Below are 19,606 nucleotides of genomic sequence, written 5' to 3' on the forward strand. Positions count from 1 at the left end.
GTCCAGTCTGAGTTTATATTGGAGTGAAATTTGCTAGCAAACACATCAGCCGCAGTCTCCTTACTCATCTTTGCACTGACATATGCATTGACCTGCACTCATCTTATAACAACTCGCACCACCTTTCAAGTAACCATCTGCGGTTGAGGTAAAGGAGCATGTACGCTCAAAATGAATTGGGTGATTACCGTATTTTTCGGAGTATAAGTCGCACCGGAGTATAAGTCGCACCTGCCGAAAATGCATAATAAAGAAGGAAAAAAACATATATAAATTGCACTGGAGCCCAGTAAAACTATGAAAAAAACTGCGACTTATAGTCCGAAAAATACGGTAATCTGTCTTCCCCAGGTGATCAAATACTTATTTTACTGTTGGAACCCTGCTTAGTTAGAAGCGAAACACACAGAGAGGTCAGCCTTCGCCCCTACACACACAGGATGTGATTGTGTGTGCTGAAGTTCCTCTAACGCGTCTTTGACTCGTTAAAGACAAAGCGACGGCCTCAGAGTCGAACGCCAGCAGGCGCTTTATTTCTACCCGGGAGAACATGTTGGTTCTACGGATGGAAAATAATGGGAGAGGCCCTGTTTGCTTTTAGTGGGCGGCCCCTTGACCCCTTTTAGCCCTGCCTTGTCCCCCCCCCCCCCCCCCAATACACACACATGCAGACACAAGCTCCCATCCGCTTCCTCATTGGTTGATTGATGGCTGGGAGACAGGTGATCAATAGTAGCGACGGAACATCCTGACACTTCACTTGCGTGTGTGTGTGTGTGTGTGTGTGTGTGTGTGTGTGTGTGTGTGTGTGCGTGTGTGTGTGTGTGTGAGCAAATATAGGTGATGAAGAAAGCGAGGATGATTTGTCAGTTGTCAAAAGAAAATGGCTGATGTTTGGATGGAGGTGTATAATGTAAGTGTGTGTGTGCGCGTACGTGTGGTCTTACCTTTGTCCTTTGTTATTTTCTTGATGGGTGTTGCGGAGTTGGCCAGTGCAACATCTGCATCAGCCGAAAGCAGGCCTGAAGAAGGAAAACCAGCGTGAGTCTGTATACAGTATGTGTGTGTGTGTGTGTGTGTGTGTGTGTGTGTGTACATCTGTGTGTTTGTTTGCGTACCAAGTCTTTCTGGCGAGCTGGAGGCCGAGCTACTGGGCTGCGACTGCAGAGGCGTGTTGGTGTCGTCAACGGAGGGCGACAGAGAGGGGCTGTCACACACACGCTCCTACACAAGCACACACACAAAGTGAAAAGATGTAGAATACAGGATGTTACTAATGTTTGGACACGTAGGTAAATGCGCATATGAAAATAGAATAATCTAATAAGGCTGTGTGAATCTTTGGGAACCACACGATTTGATTCCATTCAATTCATAGGGGTAACGATTCGATTCAGAATCAATTCTCAATTCAAAATCTATACCTTTTTAATAACATTGGATGAAAGTTCTATGATTAACTACATTCCTCCATAAAATAGATAAACAGCTCTAATCAATTTCTACTTCTTCAAAATCTATTTTTTTTAAAGAAAACTGATTTTGTTTAATAAAATGCTTCCCAAACATTTAATAAAGTCAAATACAAGAAAGGAAAAAAGAGAAGTATGCAACACTTCTCTTTCTAAAGTCAATCTGTACAGCAAATGTGGGCATATACATCAACAATATGATTTGCCTGAGTGGCTGGACAGGAATGATTGGGGGGGAAAAATGTAAATACATTTAAAAAATAGTTTTTTGATTTTTTGGAATCGATTAAGAATCGTTACAAATAAGAATCATGATTAATCTAAAATCTTTTTTTTTTTGACACCCCTATAATTTAACTAAAATATATAATAGATGTGATAATAATTGTACTGTATTCGTAGTATTACATTAATAAATAAATGCACAAGGATACATTTAATACATGGATTAGTTTGGAAAATACAAATATTCTGAATAAAAAAATGTATTTAAAAAAATAGCAAGTTAATTATTCAATATTCAAACAATAAATTCATAAAAGATCATTAAAAATAAATACAAAAAATTATAATAAATATCCAAAAGATTTTTTTTTTAAATTAATAATATAAAACATTCTAATTATATTTCCACTAAAGAAATATTTCACTTGTTTATTCATTAATAAATTACGAATAAAAAGTTTTTGTTTAATGTATGTTTAATGTCCAGACTTAAAAGGGAACTGCACTTTTTGGGGAATTTTGCCAATCGTTCACAATCATTTATTATGAAACACATGACAATGGATGTATTTTTTTTTTAATGCATTCTAAATATGCATTACAGCGGAGCCAATGGGAGCTCGACAATTCCGCCCATAAAATCCGCTAAATCCATCCATCCATCCATTTTCTACCGCTTGTCCCTCTCAAGGTCGAGAGGAACAAGCGGTAGATAACTATTCAAAACCGCTAACAATACTCAATTTGCATTAGGTGACTTGCATATTATTCAAGTATTAGTGATATTGTTATTATAAGCACTAACGCATACAAACTATTTATAGCGGTGTCGTGATCACAAGCTCCTGTGCCTATGTTTACATAATCCAGTTTTCTGCTGTTTCCTCGCTTCCCTGATCTTTGTAAGTTTATTGTAAATCACAAATCATGGCTCTCACCTAAAAAGTAGATGGCTGAGAATATAATCCGACACGTTGGGACACTTTGACAGCCATTTCAGGATCTGGAACTTCCGAGAACGACACAAAAAGCATGTGTTCATTCTTCACCTGAATGGGAATATGTAAAAAATCCCAGCAGTCGGCATCCTAATGACAGCAAACATTGTACAGTAAGTGACGTTTTATTATGTTTGTTGGCTGTCATAAAATCTGAAGTGAGCAAAAATCAGTGACAGAGAAAAATAAGCAAACGTGATACATTTTTTAAGTTAATGCGCAGCGTATGCTTGAAATTATTAAAATATGCAAATATTAAATGTTATTATAAATGTACCTGTTACTACATTACATATATACTTACATCATGTATATAAAACCCTAATGGAGGTGTTCGGATGTTTTTTAGGGGCTTTGTAGGGAGAATTAAACGGCTCCCACAGGCTCCATTGTAAGCGGACATTTGATCGAATTTATCTAATAATTATAATGGATTTTTAAAAATCCATCTGTCGTCATGTCTTTCATAATGATTGTGAACAATAGGCAAAATCTTTAAAAAAGTGCAGTTGGCCTTTCAGGAACGCTCTCCCTGTACATCGTGATTTCCCATTCCGCTCGATGACGTCACCTTAATAACGGGCGCCCGGTGAATGTGTATCTGCTGAGCTGCGGCGGCCATGTTGGCGATGGTGCTGAGGTGGTTCATCTGTGACATTGCCATAGCAACGGAGGCAGGCGGCAAGCCCATGGGTAGCAGCGGATGGGGCATCATCATGAACGGCAGGTCCAGCCCTGAGAGGATGAGACAATGGCAATGACATAATCAACATCGTCACTGATGGAGGCGGACAGGCGACGACTGTGACCTCCTGCTGAACTTCAACCTCGTTGAGATACGTCAAAGGTGTGGCCGAGACAGACGAGGGCGACCAGGAGGCGAGGTTAAAGAGGGAAGGTGAAATAACGTCCAAAGGCCGTCACCTTTCAACTCTGCTCCCAAAGCAGCTCTTTGTTCTCACGTGTGAAGACGTTGGTGGCCTCAGCTGGAAGCGTGCACGTGAACAGTCAGTGTACGCGTGTGTGTGTCTGTGTGTGTGTGTGTGTGTGTGTGTGTGTGTGTGTGTGTGTGTGTGTGTGTGTGTGTGTGTGTGTGTGTGTGTGTGTGTGTATGCACGGCGGCCACTTTCACTTCAATGAAACAATAAAGCTGATTGCTGTTGTCGTGACAACAATCAATGTGAGTGTTTGTCACCTCCCGTCGCGTGCGTGTTTGTGTGTGTGTGCAAAACACATGTACGCAATAAGAAGCACAATGTTTGCACACGTTTGTGTGTGTGATGTTGATGAATTGAGTCATTTAGTTGAGTGTGTGCTGATTAATCCAGGCAGAGTGTTAATACAGGAGATGGGAACAGATTAAATGGCGTACATTAACACATATTGCCAGCCCCTTTAACACACACACACACGCACACACACACACACACACACACACACACGCACACACACACACACACACACACACACACACACACACACACATACAGATCTTTCCTTTCGCCTCATGTGCTGTGTTGTTGTTATCAGGAAGACGTTTAGAACCTTTCATTGAGAGTCCTTTTAGACACTTTGATGGGGACAAAGTTATTTTAGGACGCAACACATGACAGTTAAAGTGACTTGAGTGTGCGGCTGTGAGGGGTTTAGTAGAATGTAACACAACCGCACAAGGTCATCAAGCGGTTATAAGCCACGATGGACACTGTCATGTCGTCATGGAGAAAGAGAGGTGTGTGTGCTTACTGTTAGCAAGTAGCTGCTGCTGCTGGAGTTGCTGCTGATTGACGGCTCCCAGAGAGGGGCCCCGCCCTCCGCCTCCCACCGCACCTGCTGGGGTGGTGGCTCCGCCCCCTCCTCCAGGGCCACCGCAGTGGGCTCCGGCCGGGGGGCTGCTCAGGCGCTCCTTGTCCCAGGAGCACTCACTTCCTCCTGGGCACACACACAAATATATTGTACATATATTGTAATAATATTATACTCTCACACAGGCATACACGTCATGTGTATTACTTCCTGCCTCACTTTCACTTTGAATGTTGTCACAAACACAACAATGCCCCCTCTCTCTCTGTAACATTACCTCGCTCGGCCGCCACATCAACTCTTCTTCCCTCCCTCATCCATCTTCATCTCCCTCCATTAGTTTGAATTAGCAGCCGTCTCTCTTTATTATTGCCTACTGAATTCCCTTCACCGTGTGTGTGTATGTGTGTGTTTGTGTGTGTGCGAGACAGCTGGGCTGCGTCCCCTCTGCGTTGACACCGGGGAAGAAAAGAAGTATAAACAGATGGGCAGATGTTCTCTCGCTCTCTTTCTCCTCACACACATATGAAAACAGATATGTGTTCTTGCTAAAAGGGATGTGTGTGTAAAAAGTGCTGTCTCTCAAATGCTTCAGTCAGTGCACTTTTTAAGTGTACTTTGTACTATAGAACGTGTACTTAACAGTAGTGCCGTCCTAAATGCATTACGCATCGTGGCAATATTTACCCGCTTCTTCTTCTTCTTCTTCTCTCCTTTTTAATTGTGAATTGCAACCGCCGCCTTTGCGAATTAAATCAAAGATGGAGGGTCGAGGAAAAAGGATTCATGAAAAAAGTGAAGAGAAAAAAGATGGAGCGATTTGACGGGTCAGCGCCACAATCGCTCGCCTTTCTTCTCTGTTTTTTGTTTTGCTTCCTTTCAATAATTCACACCAGCAAACACGGCAGAGATGGAAAAGTGCATGTGAACTCTTTGTTTAATGCACTTCAAGCCTGAAGCACACACACACACACCCACACCCACACACACACACACACACACGACATGTTTTAATTGACAATGAGGTCACCCAGTAAAAAGCTAAACTTTCCGTTTTTTGGGGAGTAATCAAGTCTCATTTGAAGAAGAAGCATCTGTGTGTATTTGTGTGTGTGTGTGTGTGTGTGTGTGTGTGTGTATGTGTGTGTGTGTGTGTGTGTGTGTGTGTGCGTGTGTGTGTGTGTGTGTGTGTGTGTGTGTGTGTTACCTGCGTTGGAGTGCAAGTCGTCATTGTCCGACTCGTTTCCATTTTGGAGACTCATCATCATCTTCATCTTCTGCAGCTTTTGGAGCTCGGCCATGGCGGCTGCTGTCAGACCTGACACACACACACACACACGCGCACACACACACACACGCACACGCACACTTATAAATACACACTATTCAATATGTCAATAGTCTGAGAGAATAACTTCCTCTTGTCTCCTCCAGGGGGTGTGACTGAGGCGACACACAGACTGACTCTGGCCTTCATTGTGCACATGTTGCCTTTGAAGTCAGTGCGTTGTGTTCAAGTGTTTGGGCCAGTTTCAGACGCCCCCCCCACCACCACCCAGAGGCCACTTTCACCGACATGCAGGAAGACAAAGCACACACGCATGCATGCACACACACTCACGCATGCATAGTGCACACACAGCGCGCACACTCTTTTGTATGGACTAAGATCTCTGGCTCAGTGTACTGACCTGGAACTGACTTCTATACACAACAACCAGCAGAGTGAGAGCGATGACCCTCTGTATGTGTGTGTGTGTGTGTGTGTGTGTGTGTGTGTGTGTGTGTGTGTGTGTGTGTGTGTGTGTGTGTGTGTGTTTTGTCTCATTGTTCCATCACATTGTGTGTGATTTCTTGTATGAATGTGAGTGTGAAGGAATGCACGCATGTTTTTTGTGCATAACATGTATCTGTGTGTGTGTGTGTACTGGTTTTGCCCCCATCACGGTTGAGGGCGTTGGTGGAATGTCCAACACACACACACCCACACACACAGACTACAGTTATCTGCAAGCTTTAAGAGAAATGAAGAGGGGTGCAGTAAATAAAAGTCCTCATTTAGGTTGGTGGGGGGTTTAAGAGGGATTTGTAACATTTTGGTAATCATTGTTGACGCACACACACACACACACACGCACACATAACTTCCTGGAAGTATGAAGCGAGGCAAACGATAAAAAGTCACAAAAATACGGACAGAAAAGGGAGTGTCTGAAGATAAAGCTCATCAGTTACCTACACTCGTAATACACACACACACACACGCACACACGCACGCACGCACGCACGCACGCACACACACACACACACACACACTCGGAAACACGGAATGGCCGCTTCACTTCAATACAAGCAGAAGACAATCAATAGCCAGAGCAGAGTCACAATACTGTTCTCCATCGTGACTCATACGCACACACACACACACACACACACACACACACACACACACACACACACACACACACGCGCGCCTCCTCAGATCGATGGCTTTCCGCTGCGTCCACGGTTACTGAGCATCGACCCCCGTCGCTAATGGCGACCAAGGAAGCTTGAGAATTAGCGTGTGATTGATTGACAGAGTGCTTCGAAGACACTTGCATCATCACAACGTGTGTGTGTGTGTGTGTGTGTGTGTGTGTGTGCGTGTGTGTGTGTGTGTGTGTATGTGTGTGTGTGTTTGCTAAATGTATGCAAGTGTGCGCTTGTGGTTCCCCCGTGAGTTGTCTGTACGTTGTTTACTCATCTCTTTTCCAACGCAACTTCAGTCCACGCTGACACGTCGCAGCAGTGGACCACTGCGGGTCATTAAGGAGCTGGTGGAGCATCTTCTCGACCCAAAGACCACCCTCCCACCGCCCCAACCGCGCTCGCGTGAAACCCAGCCCCATTCGACTCGTCAATATTTGATGGCGCACTTTGAGAGACGGAGTGACACTTTGAATAAAACAAACAGCAAAAGAGAGGAATTGCTCTTTGTGTTCTGGATTTAGAAACACACTGTTCTTTCTTTCTTCTGCTCCCGTGAGTGATTTGAGACCCGAGCACTTAAGTCGGCCCTCGTTGGCTCTCAACGAAAGGTCCGAGACGACCATTTTCTCCTGTTGTAAGACAACAAGCATGCTAACATGCTACATAGTGTGCAGTTTAGTTACTTAAAGGCCTACTGAAACCCACTACTACCGACCACGCAGTCTGATAGTTTATATATCAATGATGAAATCTTAACATTGCAACACATGCCAATACGGCCGGGTTAGTTTACTAAAGTGCAATTTTAAATTTCGCGCGGCATATCCTGCTGAAAACGTCTCGGTATGATGATGCCTGCGCGTGATGTCACGGATTGTAGAGGACATTTTGGGACAGCATGGTGGCCAGCTATTAAGTCGTCTGTTTTCATCGCAAAATTCCACAGTATTCTGGACATCTGTGCTGGTGAATCTTTTGCAATTTGTTCAATGAACAATGGAGACAGCAAAGAAGAAAGCTGTAGGTGGGAAGCGGTGTATTGCGGCAGGTGTTGTGCCGGATAACGCACCACCGCCGTAGAATGCACCCCCTGACTGTTGTGCCGGATAACACAGCCGGTGTTTCATTGTTTACATTCTCGAAAGATGACAGTCAAGCTTTACCATTGGCCTGTGGAGAACTGAGACAACAGAGACTCTTACCAGGAGGACTTTGAGTTGGATACGCAGACGCGGTACAGTGAGTACGCATGCAGCTGCGGTTTCCAAACATTTGATCGCTTGCCCGTACGTGCGTGCCGCTATGTGCATGTCACGTACGTAACGTTGGGGACTTTGGGGAAATATATGTGCTGTATGAACTTTGGGGAGGTGAACGGTACTTTGGGCTGTGGGATTGAGTGTGTTGTGCAGGTGTTTGAGTTGTATTGGCGGGTTATATGGACGGGAGGGGGGAGGTGTTTGTTATGCGGGATTAATTTGTGGCATATTAAATATAAGACTGGTTGTGTTGTGGCTAATAGAGTATATATATGTCTTGTGTTTATTTACTGTTTTAGTCATTCCCAGCTGAATATCAGGTCCCACCCGCCTCTCACAGCATCTTCCCTATCTGAATCGCTCCCACTGCCCTCTAGTCCTTCACTCTCACTTTCCTCGTCCACGAATCTTTCATCCTCGCTCAAATTAATGGGGAAATTGTCGCTTTCTCGGTCCGAATCGCTCTCGCTGCTGGTGGCCATGATTGTAAACAATGTGCGGATGTGAGGAGCTCCACAACCTCTGACGTCACGCGCATATCGTCTGCTACTTCCGGTACAGGCAAGGCTTTTTTATCAGCAACCAAAGGTTGCGAACTTTATTGTCGATGTTCTCGACTAAATCCTTTCAGCAAAAATATAGCAATATCGCGAAATTATCAAGTATGACACATAGAATGGACCTGCTATCCCCGTTTAAATAAGAAAATCGCATTTCAGTAGGCCTTTAACTTAATTTGACAAAATGAATTACACATATAGCATCAAGCTAGACCTCTTGTTTTGTTACAGTGGCGATGAGAATATGGACAAATTTCCAGGGGTTGTACTTGTTTTAAAAAACAACTATCAAAGTAAAATTTTAGATCAAAACCCATATCCCGATGTATTTTGTCTGAAAACAGATATGCGATAAATATCGCAATATTTTTCCCAGAAAGTGAATTTAGACCAAGCCAAACCCAAATATGCGCGTCAAGTTGTTTCATTTAAATTTCTGGAAATGTTGAAGTTTCATGCATAGATACTGTAGATGCACATAAAATATTTAAAAGCCTTGAAAAACATGTATAAGAATAGTAATGTTTAAACTTCAATAATTTTTTTAAAACAAAATCAGCTAATAACAATAGCACAAAATAACAAAATATAAATTAAAGTCCCTGGTTTAAGAGGACATTTTAAACATCAGCAGCAATTTGAAAATAATTATTAACAATAGTGTTTTTAACTCAACTTTTTTAAAAGAACCTTGTTCCTTTAAACATTTAATCCAGGAACAACAAGCTGTCAAGTGGCAGGTGACAATATTGCCACTGCAGCTTTCAGATTGTGTACATTTGCTGTGTCAGTGCTTCTTGAGCAAAGTAGTTTTGACTGGGAAGTTAAAGTAACTAATTATTTCCTTTTTTCCATACCGTTGCAACTAGGAACATATCTATTTATACAAAGTTGGGGTTTTTTTTGACAGAAATGTCTTCATCGTTTTTAAGTGCATCCATCTCTCTCGCGTTGTTGATTTTATAGAAATTGTAAATTGCAACTCGCCACGTTGCTGTGGTGAACACATGTTGCCCCCAGTGATGCCGAGGCTTGTGTCAAACGCGTCTGATCGCTGGCAATACTGCGCAGGATCATTTTTTTCATTGAGTGAAATCCGGGAGAAAAGAGGATCAGCAAGACAGGAGGACAAAACAAGTGATTTCCCAGCAAATAGGAGAGAAGGTTGACAAGTATGCTTCTCACACTCCTCGTATTGTGGAGTTTGTGTCAAGTGAGCGCAGTTACGACCACACCTCAACCTGTGCGTGGAGGAGGCGAGACAGCACCCAGTGCAGACACAATGAACAGAGACATTAAGGGTTACATATACCGGTATTGTCTCAAACACATACATTTTCCTAAAATATACTGGAATCATTCATATTACCGGTATACAGCCCAGCCTTACAAAAATAGTACAAATTCAAAAACATTCAAACATGTCGCTAACATTTTCCTTTCACGACTACCGTTTTTGCCGATAATTTGTTTAGTCAACATTAGCTTTAAGCATAGCTTCCCCTTTTGCCAAATAATCTCTGGTACCCTTGGCTCACAAAAACGATGTTGAAGTATCAAGTCATTTTACACTTTTGAGCCACCTTTTGTTTTTGTATTTTCGATGGCCCACTGCAGTGTTTTTCAACCTTTTTTGAGCCAAGTCACATTTTTTGCGTTGAAAAAATACGGAGGCACACCACCAGCAGAAATCATTAAAAAAACGAAACTCAGTTGACAGTAAAAAGTTGTTCTCGCAATTGTTGGATATGACTTTAAACTATAACCAAGAATGCATCACTATAGCTCTTGTCTCAAAGTAGGTGTACTGTCACGACCTGTCACATCACAACGTGACTTATTTTGAGTATTTTGCTGTTTTCCTGTGCGTAGTGTTTTAGTTCGTGTCTTGTGCTCCTATTTTGGTAGCTTTTTCTCTTTTTTTGGTATTTTCCTGTAGCAGTTTCATGTCTTCCTTAAACACTATTCTCTGCACCTGCTTCGTTTTGGCAATCAAGACTATTTATGTTGTTTTAATCCTTCTTTGTGGGGACATTGTTGATTGTCATGTCATTGTGGACGCCGTCTTTGCTCCACAGTAAGTCTTTGCCGTCATCCAGCATTCTGTTTTTGTTTACTTTGTAGCCAGTTCCGTTTTAGTTTTGTTCTGCATAGCCTTCCCTAAGCTTCAATGCCTTTTCTTAGGGTCACTCACCTTTTGTTTATTTTTGGTTTAAGCACTAGACACCTTTTTACCTGCACCCTGCCTCCCGCTGTTTCCGACATCTACAAAGCAATTAGCTACCTGCTGCCACCTACTGATACGGTTACTCTGCCGATCTCTCGGCCGCACCGACACTCAACAACAACACATCATTTGCAGACTATAATTACTGGTTTGCAAAAAAGATTTGAACCCAAATAGGTGTAATTACATAATCTCCCACGGCACACCAGACTGTTTCTCACAGCACACTAGTGTGTCGCGGCACAGTGTTTGAAAAACACTGGCCCACTGAACATTACCAGGGATTATAATTGATAAAGGTTAAGATTAAGTATAGAGTTGGAGCTTTCATCCTGTAAAAACTAAATCTGAATCCGCCTCCTATTGCCGCTTCATTTTGGTCTGTCTCCTCTTAAGACGCGTCCTGCATTTTTATATTGCTATTTTCCGTGTGTCCACCCTTACACAAAATATTAGCCAACATTTCTGCTGGTTTGCTATTGCTAGTTCTTCTCTGTCTGTACCCTCTTAAAAATCAACTACTTTCCAGTGTTATTGCTCTTCATGTTGTTTCTTTAACAGTTTTCTTCATTTCATGTTCCTCTTGATGCGAGTTTGATGTTTTTCTCTTTTCTGTCCCCTTTTAAGTCAAGTATTAGGAAGTTGTGTTAACTTGTTACTGTCATTTTATGCTGCTCAGTGGCCTTGTGGTTAGAGTGTCCGCCCTGAGACTGGAAGGTCGTGAGTTCAAACCCCGAGTCATACCAAAGACTATAAAAATGGGATCCATTGCCCAATCACCAAAATGATTCCTGAGCGCGGACACCGCTGCTGCTCACGGCTCCCCTCACATCCCAGGGGGTGAACATGGGTATGGGTCAAATGCAGAGGATAATTTCACCACACCTAGTGTGTGTGTGACTATCGTTGGGACTTTAACTTTTTATTGCCCCACTCTCTGTCACATTTAAGCAAATACTAGCTAATTAATGTTGATGCTAAGGTTGTCTTTTGCTATTTCTAATTATTTCTGTCCCCTCTCACATCCAGAATAGCAACTACTTTCCTGTGTTGTTTTTGCTGTTGTAATTTTTGTTTTGTTTGTTTTCTCAATTTCTCCTCTTTTCGACTACTTCCCAGAGTTGTTCCAATAGTTTTTTTTTCCTGTTTTCTTTTTCTGTCCCCTCTTAAGCCAAGTATCACATTGTAAATAGACAGTATTAAATTAGCAACTTCCCTACAGTTTAACCTTGGAAGAGAAAAGAAAAGATGAGAAGATGAAAAAGACTTAAAGCCACTTTAGCTCATCTTATGACACCCCGCCCGCGCCCCCGCACCCGCCCACCACCACCCATCACACACACTCCCCTTCATCTCGTATCCGATCGCTCATCCTGGCTCTCTGCAGGTGCACATGAGAGTCTTGAGATGAGTGTATTCTTTTCAGGAGAAGATTGAAAGCCCTTCATCTGTAATCAACACACATCACTAGCGTGTGTGTGTGAGTGTGTGTGTGTTTATCAGTGCCAAATGTGCGAGTGCAATAAGTTGTCAATGCAGCGTGGATTTATGCATTCGAGGAAGCGCTGCATGTGTGTGTTTGTGTGTGAAAGACAAGGCGCATCATTGAGCTGTGTGTGCATGTGTGTGTGTGTGTGTGTGTGTTTAAAGAGAATGAATTAACAAGTCAAATGAGCGCCTGCAAAGGTTAGCATGCAAACTCCCACGCTGACCATCACAGTGTCTTTGTTGGACAAGGTGAGGCCAATTAAAATAATATCGTTATCTGCTCGTAGGCCACGCCTTGTCGCACCCCTCTTCCTCACCCCCTTCATGTGGAAAGTTGCGTGTCAACATCTGTCGCACCCAGCCTTCATCATGTCCTCATCCTCCTTCCTTTCCTGTCCGTCTCAATATCTCCGCCACTTTTCACCCCCTGGACCGCCCTCTCACGCCCCCCCACTCCGCCCTCCTCAAAGCGCCTCTCTGCGCTCCCTGCTTTCCAGCAGTGTGATAAATGTCCATCTGTGATTGGCCGACGCCCCCCACCGGTGCCCGCGAGGTCGTAAACAACAGCCCGTCTCCCCCGGCAACCTGCCGTCTCCATGGACGCGAGGCCCGCCTGCACGACCAGCTCTGCGTATGTGTGTGTCGGCAAGAGAAGTGGAATGTGACATGTGATGACTGCCAACACTGTGTGTGTGTGTGTGTTGGTGTGCGTGTGTGCGTGCATGTGTGTGTGTGTACTAATGAGCGCTCATAAGTGAGCAAATGTTTTCTCTGGGATTCACTAATGCTCAACAAACACACTCTTAGTTCTGTACACACACACACACACACACACACACACACACACACACACACACACACACACACACCTGGTTATGTGCAGCATGTGTGTGTGTGTGTGTGTGTGTGTGTGTGTGTGTGTGTGTGTGTGTGTGTGTGTGTGTGTGTGTGTGTGTGTGAGAGAGAGATTAGTATGCCAGAGTGAGCCGTGTCCATATGTCACTAAACACAACCATGTTTTATTAATCCTGGAAAAAGGGATGATAAGGAAGAAGAGGGAGAATTAGAAGAAAGTTTGAAAGGAGAATAAGGAGAGACGGTCGTTGAGACAAAGGTAGGATGGAGAAAAGGGGAGAAAAGAAGGAGAGGAAGGAGGAAAGTAAGGTAGGATGGATGTGAGGAAAGAAGGCCACGAGGAGACGGAGGGGGACAAAAGTGAACTGGGAGGGAAGGAGAAAAGTGAGGAAGGAGCGAGGAGAGAGCACATGGAAAAAAGGGAGGGAGGAGGGAGAGATGGACAGATGGAGGAGTGAGACCCAGGAGACGAGTCATTCATCACACCAGCATGCTGCCTGCACTCGTTCACCTTCTCTCTCTCTTACGTCTCCTGTTACTCCCTCCATTTATTCACTCATTACTCTCTCCATCTCTTCTTACCCCCTCCAAACCTTCTCATTCCTTCCTTCTCTCTATCCATCGCGTCCTGCAGGTGCGGGTGAGGACCAGGAGAGAAGGCAGGAAGGAGGAGAGGATGCAGTGGCCCAGTTTAGACTAAAGAAGCACAAAAAGGTTCTGACCGGTGTGCGAGAGCAGGCTGGGGGACAGCAGGCCGGGGAGGCCCGGGTGAAGCAGCCTGGGGCTTTCCTGGATCCCGGCGCCGGAAGAACAACGCTTGGGAGGACGACCCGGGCGAGAGCTGCAGGCGAGAAACAGAAATCACAAATGAACGATATCCCATAATATTTTTTGTTAGCATTTTTCTTTTCAAACTCTTTTATTGTGAAGGCACAGGCTGAATGTGAAAGTGTGCCTTTCGCAGCTTATACACACAAATACATTAACAAGGCTGTTTATGCACATGCACGTAGGTACGAGTACACTCCAACATGATGACACGACAGACAAAACACACGTGCACGCGCTCAGGAGGCGCGCACGCAGGCCAACTCTCGGCAGGGCGGCTCGCTAACAGATGGCCTCGCAAAGTCATTTACACCTAGCAAGCAGGCAAGAGAGAGAGACCAAGAGAGCACCATGGACACACTCAGACATGATGTTTGATGGTCATGTGACTTCCTGGTAAACATCAACATGACTGCAATTGGACCGCTGGCTAACATGCTAATTAGTTAGTTAGTTAGTCAGTAAGTTAGCAGGAGTGCGACTGCCGTCAAAAGTGGCTGAGGCGAGAAACACTGACGTATTCTTACAGGATGAATAAGAATTTCAAGGAATAGCAAGAAGAATTCTACAAATTTAAAGAATTAAAAAAATTATTTTAAGAAGGATTCAAAGAATAATTCAAAAAAGATTTCTAATATAAAATACTTCGAAGAATTTTACAGAAAAATTCAAAGAAGAATTAAAATAAGAATTTTAGGAATTCAAAGAAGAATGATAAGAATTTAAGAAATCATTCTAAAAATAAACAGAAGAAGAATTCTCAGAATTTACAGAATTCTAAGACTTCAAAGGAGAATTTTAAGAATTCGAAAAGGACTTACATTTAAAAACGGGATTTTAACAGAACAATTTTAAAAAAATAATTCAAAGAAGAATTCTAAGAAAATAATTTGAAGAATTTGAAGAACAAATCAAAAAACAATTTAAAGAGTCCTAAGAAATAATTTACAAAGAATTCAAAGAACAAGTAAAAAAAATATTTAAAACAACAATTCAATAATAATTCAAAGAATTTGCAGAAAAACATCGAAAAACAATTATAATTTTTTTTTTTTTACACAAATATTCTAATAATTTTAAAATAATTGTAAGAATAATTTGAAGAATATTTCTGAACATATTTCAAATAAGAATTCTAAGAAATATTGAATTTGAAGAATTCTCAGAATTTAACAACATTTAAGAATTCAAAGGAGAATTTAAACAGGAATTCTAAGAATTTAACTAATTTAAAGAAAAATGTTAGGAAGAATTAAAAATATATATTCAAAGAAGGATTTAAAGAAAATTCTCATAATTTAAATAATTCTAAGATTTTAAAGAAGAATTTAAAGACGAATTCTTCAAATTCAAAGAATTTGAAGAATTCAAAGAAGAATTCTCAAAACTAGAATTTTCCAAATTTGAAGAATTCTAAGAATGGATGGATGGATTGATACAAAAATGAAAAATTAAAATAATTCAAAAATAATTTAAAGGACAATTCCAAATGCAGTCCAATAACAAGAATTCCAATTCAATTATTGTATTTGTAGGAGAAGAAAAAAGGAGCAAAAAGGAAAAGAAGAACCTCACTGGGTCCCAGGCCCCACTGGGAGGAGTCCGGTGGAGGGTGTGAAGAGATATGCAGGGAAAAGTAGCAGAGATTGTTTCTAGGTGTGAGACACACACACACACACACACACACACACACACACACACACGCACGCGAGGAGTGATGCAAAGAAGCATGAAGAAAAGAAAACATGAAGATTCACTTTTCATTTGAACTCGGATTCACCCCTTTCTCCTTCTCTCTCACTGTCACACATATCACTGTACTAGATGACCGTGTGTGTGTGTGTGTGTAAAAAGACACATGATATCGCCTTCTCATTAAACATACAGTTCTTTGTGTTGGATTTTGTGTCCCGTAGGGTTGCCATATGTTGGGTATTAATCCTCATCAGCCGTCCACTCTTTTTTTCTGCACAGAACTTGCTCATAAAGAGCAGGTCACACTCACCACACACACTTTCATTTGTTACACTTCACCTTGAAGGTATTCAAAGCCCTAAATAGTTAGTTCTCTTCCTTCATGTCCTACTTCACTTCTTATTGAACCGCCATCCACTAGAACAAAAAGTCGCACTAAGAACACAAGACGACGCAGGCCGTTTCATCATTTAATGACCTTTTCACAAAAACACACACACGCACACAGTCCAATGAACCACCTTGAAGTAAGTCTTCCCACTTTGACACACGCCACACAGCCCAGTCCTCCCAAATGGCCGTTCCTATGGCGACAGAGCCTTGATCAATACTTCGTCATTGGCTCTGATGGCCGGTCAGGGTCAGTCTCATGCACACACACACACACACACACACACACACACACACACAAACACACACACACACACACACACACACACACACACACACAAACAGGCATGGCGGTGAATAAGCACGGGCTTGCTAACACGTTTGACAGATTGATTTAGCGGGAGACGAGCAGAGGTCACACACACACACACACACACACACACACACACACACACGCGCACGCATACATACACTGCAGTTTATCAAAGGCGGGTGCAGTCGATACGTTGGGCTGAAAGAGAGGCGGCCCCTCTTTAGCTAGCATCTTTCATCTGGGTGCCGTCAGTTTGTCCTGCTGGACTGTCCTTATCCTGTCGCAGTCGTCCTGGTGTTTCCTAATCAAGTGCCACTAAGCAACCTGGAATCATGTCTACTTTATACAGACTAGATCTTAAGCACATAAAAGCAAGGATCATCTAACTTGTTATCTGGATGTCGCCGATTGTCCGCTCCCTGTCCTCCCGACATGGTCATAAATCCTGTCACACACACGCATCCTCTGTGTGTGTGTGTCTTTATTATTTGTTTTGTGGAAGAAGAACAATCTATTCTTTTTGAAGAGACACCAGAGAAATGGGATGTACGCCGGTCCGCTGACACGCACGCACGCACACACACATCATAATCATGGACACTCACACAGAAAGAGAGATGGATGTTTACTTTCCTCAGGGCTTCCGTCTCTTTGATTGGACAGATGAATGACTTCATTGTGTGTGTGTGTGTGTGTGTGTGTGTGTGTGTGTGTGTGTGTGTGTGTGTGTGTGTGTGTGTGTGTGTGTGTGTGTGTGTGTGTGTGTGTGTGTGTGTGTGTGTGTGTGTGCTAAAGGAAGAGAGACGAGGATAAGTCAGCCAATAACAAGTATTGATTGATAAGAGAAGTAGAGCAAAAATAATTTGAAAGGGAGGAGAGAAAAAAAGAAGAAATCGCCTTAAAAACAAAGAAGAAGAAACAGGAAGTCTAATTGACTAATGACACGCATCACTTCCTGTCCTTCCCATCAGATCCATCCATCTATCCTTTCTGTATGGAGGAACAGGTGTGCTTCAGTACGAGAGGCAAAAAACACTCCTGCATTTTTAACCAGCACCTATTAAATATTAAACACACCACACACACACACACACGATTGCTGACGAGACAAGTTATACAGGTCGATGGGCTAACGTGTGTCTGCATGTCTGTACAAATGAGTGTGAGTGTGTGTGAGTGTGAGTGTGAGTGTGTGTGTGTGTGTGTGTGTGTGTGTGTGTGTGTGTGTGTGTGTGTGTGTGTGTGTGTGTGTGTGACGGTTTCAAGCGTCATTACCTTACTTCCTCGGCATGCACACACACACACACACACACACACACACACACACACACACACACACACACACACAGCTCTCACATGTTAGCATTTAGGAGGTAAAACTATAACAGCCCCCCCCCCCAACCACCTCCCCCCGGCCCATGAGCTTTGAAGTGGTCCCTAACAAAGTGGAACAACAGGAAGTTTTCGACGCTGCACGATGAGAAGGAATGTGGACTGTAGAAACACAACATGGATTCATTTCAACGGAATGCCTTAATTATAATATTATTCAAAATGGACGCTTCAAAAGCAAAAGGCGTGAAGTGTTGTCGTCAGAGAACGCTGGAATTGCTCCGCCTCCTTCAAATCAATTTTCATCCATGCATCTTGACGGGAGTTCATTTTCTGCCCCCGCGACTCTTCATCCCTCTTCTTCCTCACCCTCCTACCCCCAACCTGTCCTCCCCCAGCCGTTAAGTCAGTGTAATGTAAATGATGTGCCATCGATCGCCCCTGACAGTGCAAGGACGCTCACCTCTCCTCTTCCTCATCCTCTCCTTCTTCATCGCCCTGTCATCTCCCCCCACTCCACCATCTTTTATCTCTCTCTCTCTCTCTCTCTTTTCCTCCTCTCCCATGAGTCTCTGCCTTGCTCGCTCGCCGCCTGTCATCTTTCATCCCTCCATGTTGCTCCTCTCGCCATCGCTTAAGTCCTCCTTCACTCTTGTGTGTGTGTCTGTGTGTGTGTGTGTGTGCGTGTGTGTGTATGTCGCCATCTTTATCTCTCAGCACTGATGTGCGGTCACAAGTGGACTTGCACCCAAAAACGGAGGGCATGGAACGATAAGAAAGGTAAAACGTCGTGGCCTCCACGATGTTGATGATGATGTAAAGTCCCGAGAGTTTCCTCCTCATCCTCACGTCCTTCCTTACCCGCTCTCTCTCCCATCTGTCTCCCCCCCTGTTTTTTCTCCCCTCCATGACATTCCTGTCCGACTCGGAGGGTGTCATCCTCCTTTTCTGCTGAGTCGGTGCTTCTCACACACACACACACACACACACTCCAGCTGTTGAGAGACAAGGTGGTGGTGGCGGGGCGGGGGTTTATTGGATTGTCTGTGTCCTCTATTTGGATAAGAAGGAGAAGAGAACGAGGGAACAAAGGAGGACACACGATAACGAGAAGAAGAATAGGATGCCGCAACAAGAGAAGAAGAAGTAGTGTGCTTTTTGGGCGGGGCCTCGATGTAAAATATTATCATGTCAACTTTATGAAAAGTTGACACAAAAGTGTCTTTTTTTTCAACACACTGCCCAACATGTATCACATGTGCCCAATATCCCCCACCATCACTACACACACACACACACACACACACACACACATACACACACACACACACACACACACACACACACTGAGAGGCTAAAGCCTGGATCCTACAATAAGTCCAGTTTTATGACTCGTGTATAACGCCAACAGCTGAATCAATATTAGTTTACACCGGGTCACAGTGGACACACACACACACACACACACACGTCTCTTTTGCAGTGCGTTCAAGAACACACACATTGAATCTCCCAGAATATTATTATCATTATTATTGTAGATTTACACACTCACACACACACACATTTTGAGCGCAGGGAATGACGGGTGGAGAGAGGGTCACGATGGTCATGCAAGCAAATATACCCCCCCCACACACACACACACACACACACACGCACACACACACACACACACACACACAC

The 19,606-nt window shown here is 43.4% G+C and overlaps 1 protein-coding gene across 1 annotated transcript in view; it reads right to left on the bottom strand.

Moving 5' to 3' along the window:
- Positions 1–19,606, bottom strand: part of dachb (dachshund b) — a 75,203-nt gene that overhangs the window by 12,556 nt on the left and 43,041 nt on the right. The window contains exons 2-7 of the mRNA XM_061960254.2: positions 14,085–14,203; positions 5,709–5,819; positions 4,442–4,627; positions 3,267–3,430; positions 1,119–1,224; positions 948–1,022 (exon numbers count right to left, since the gene is read on the bottom strand). Of these exons, the coding sequence (XP_061816238.1) occupies positions 948–1,022; positions 1,119–1,224; positions 3,267–3,430; positions 4,442–4,627; positions 5,709–5,819; positions 14,085–14,203 (761 nt within the window). The remainder of the gene's footprint in view (positions 1–947; positions 1,023–1,118; positions 1,225–3,266; positions 3,431–4,441; positions 4,628–5,708; positions 5,820–14,084; positions 14,204–19,606) is intronic.

The sequence above is a fragment of the Nerophis lumbriciformis genome, linkage group LG05 (assembly GCF_033978685.3).
Source record: "Nerophis lumbriciformis linkage group LG05, RoL_Nlum_v2.1, whole genome shotgun sequence".
NCBI classification, from domain to species: domain Eukaryota; kingdom Metazoa; phylum Chordata; class Actinopteri; order Syngnathiformes; family Syngnathidae; genus Nerophis; species Nerophis lumbriciformis.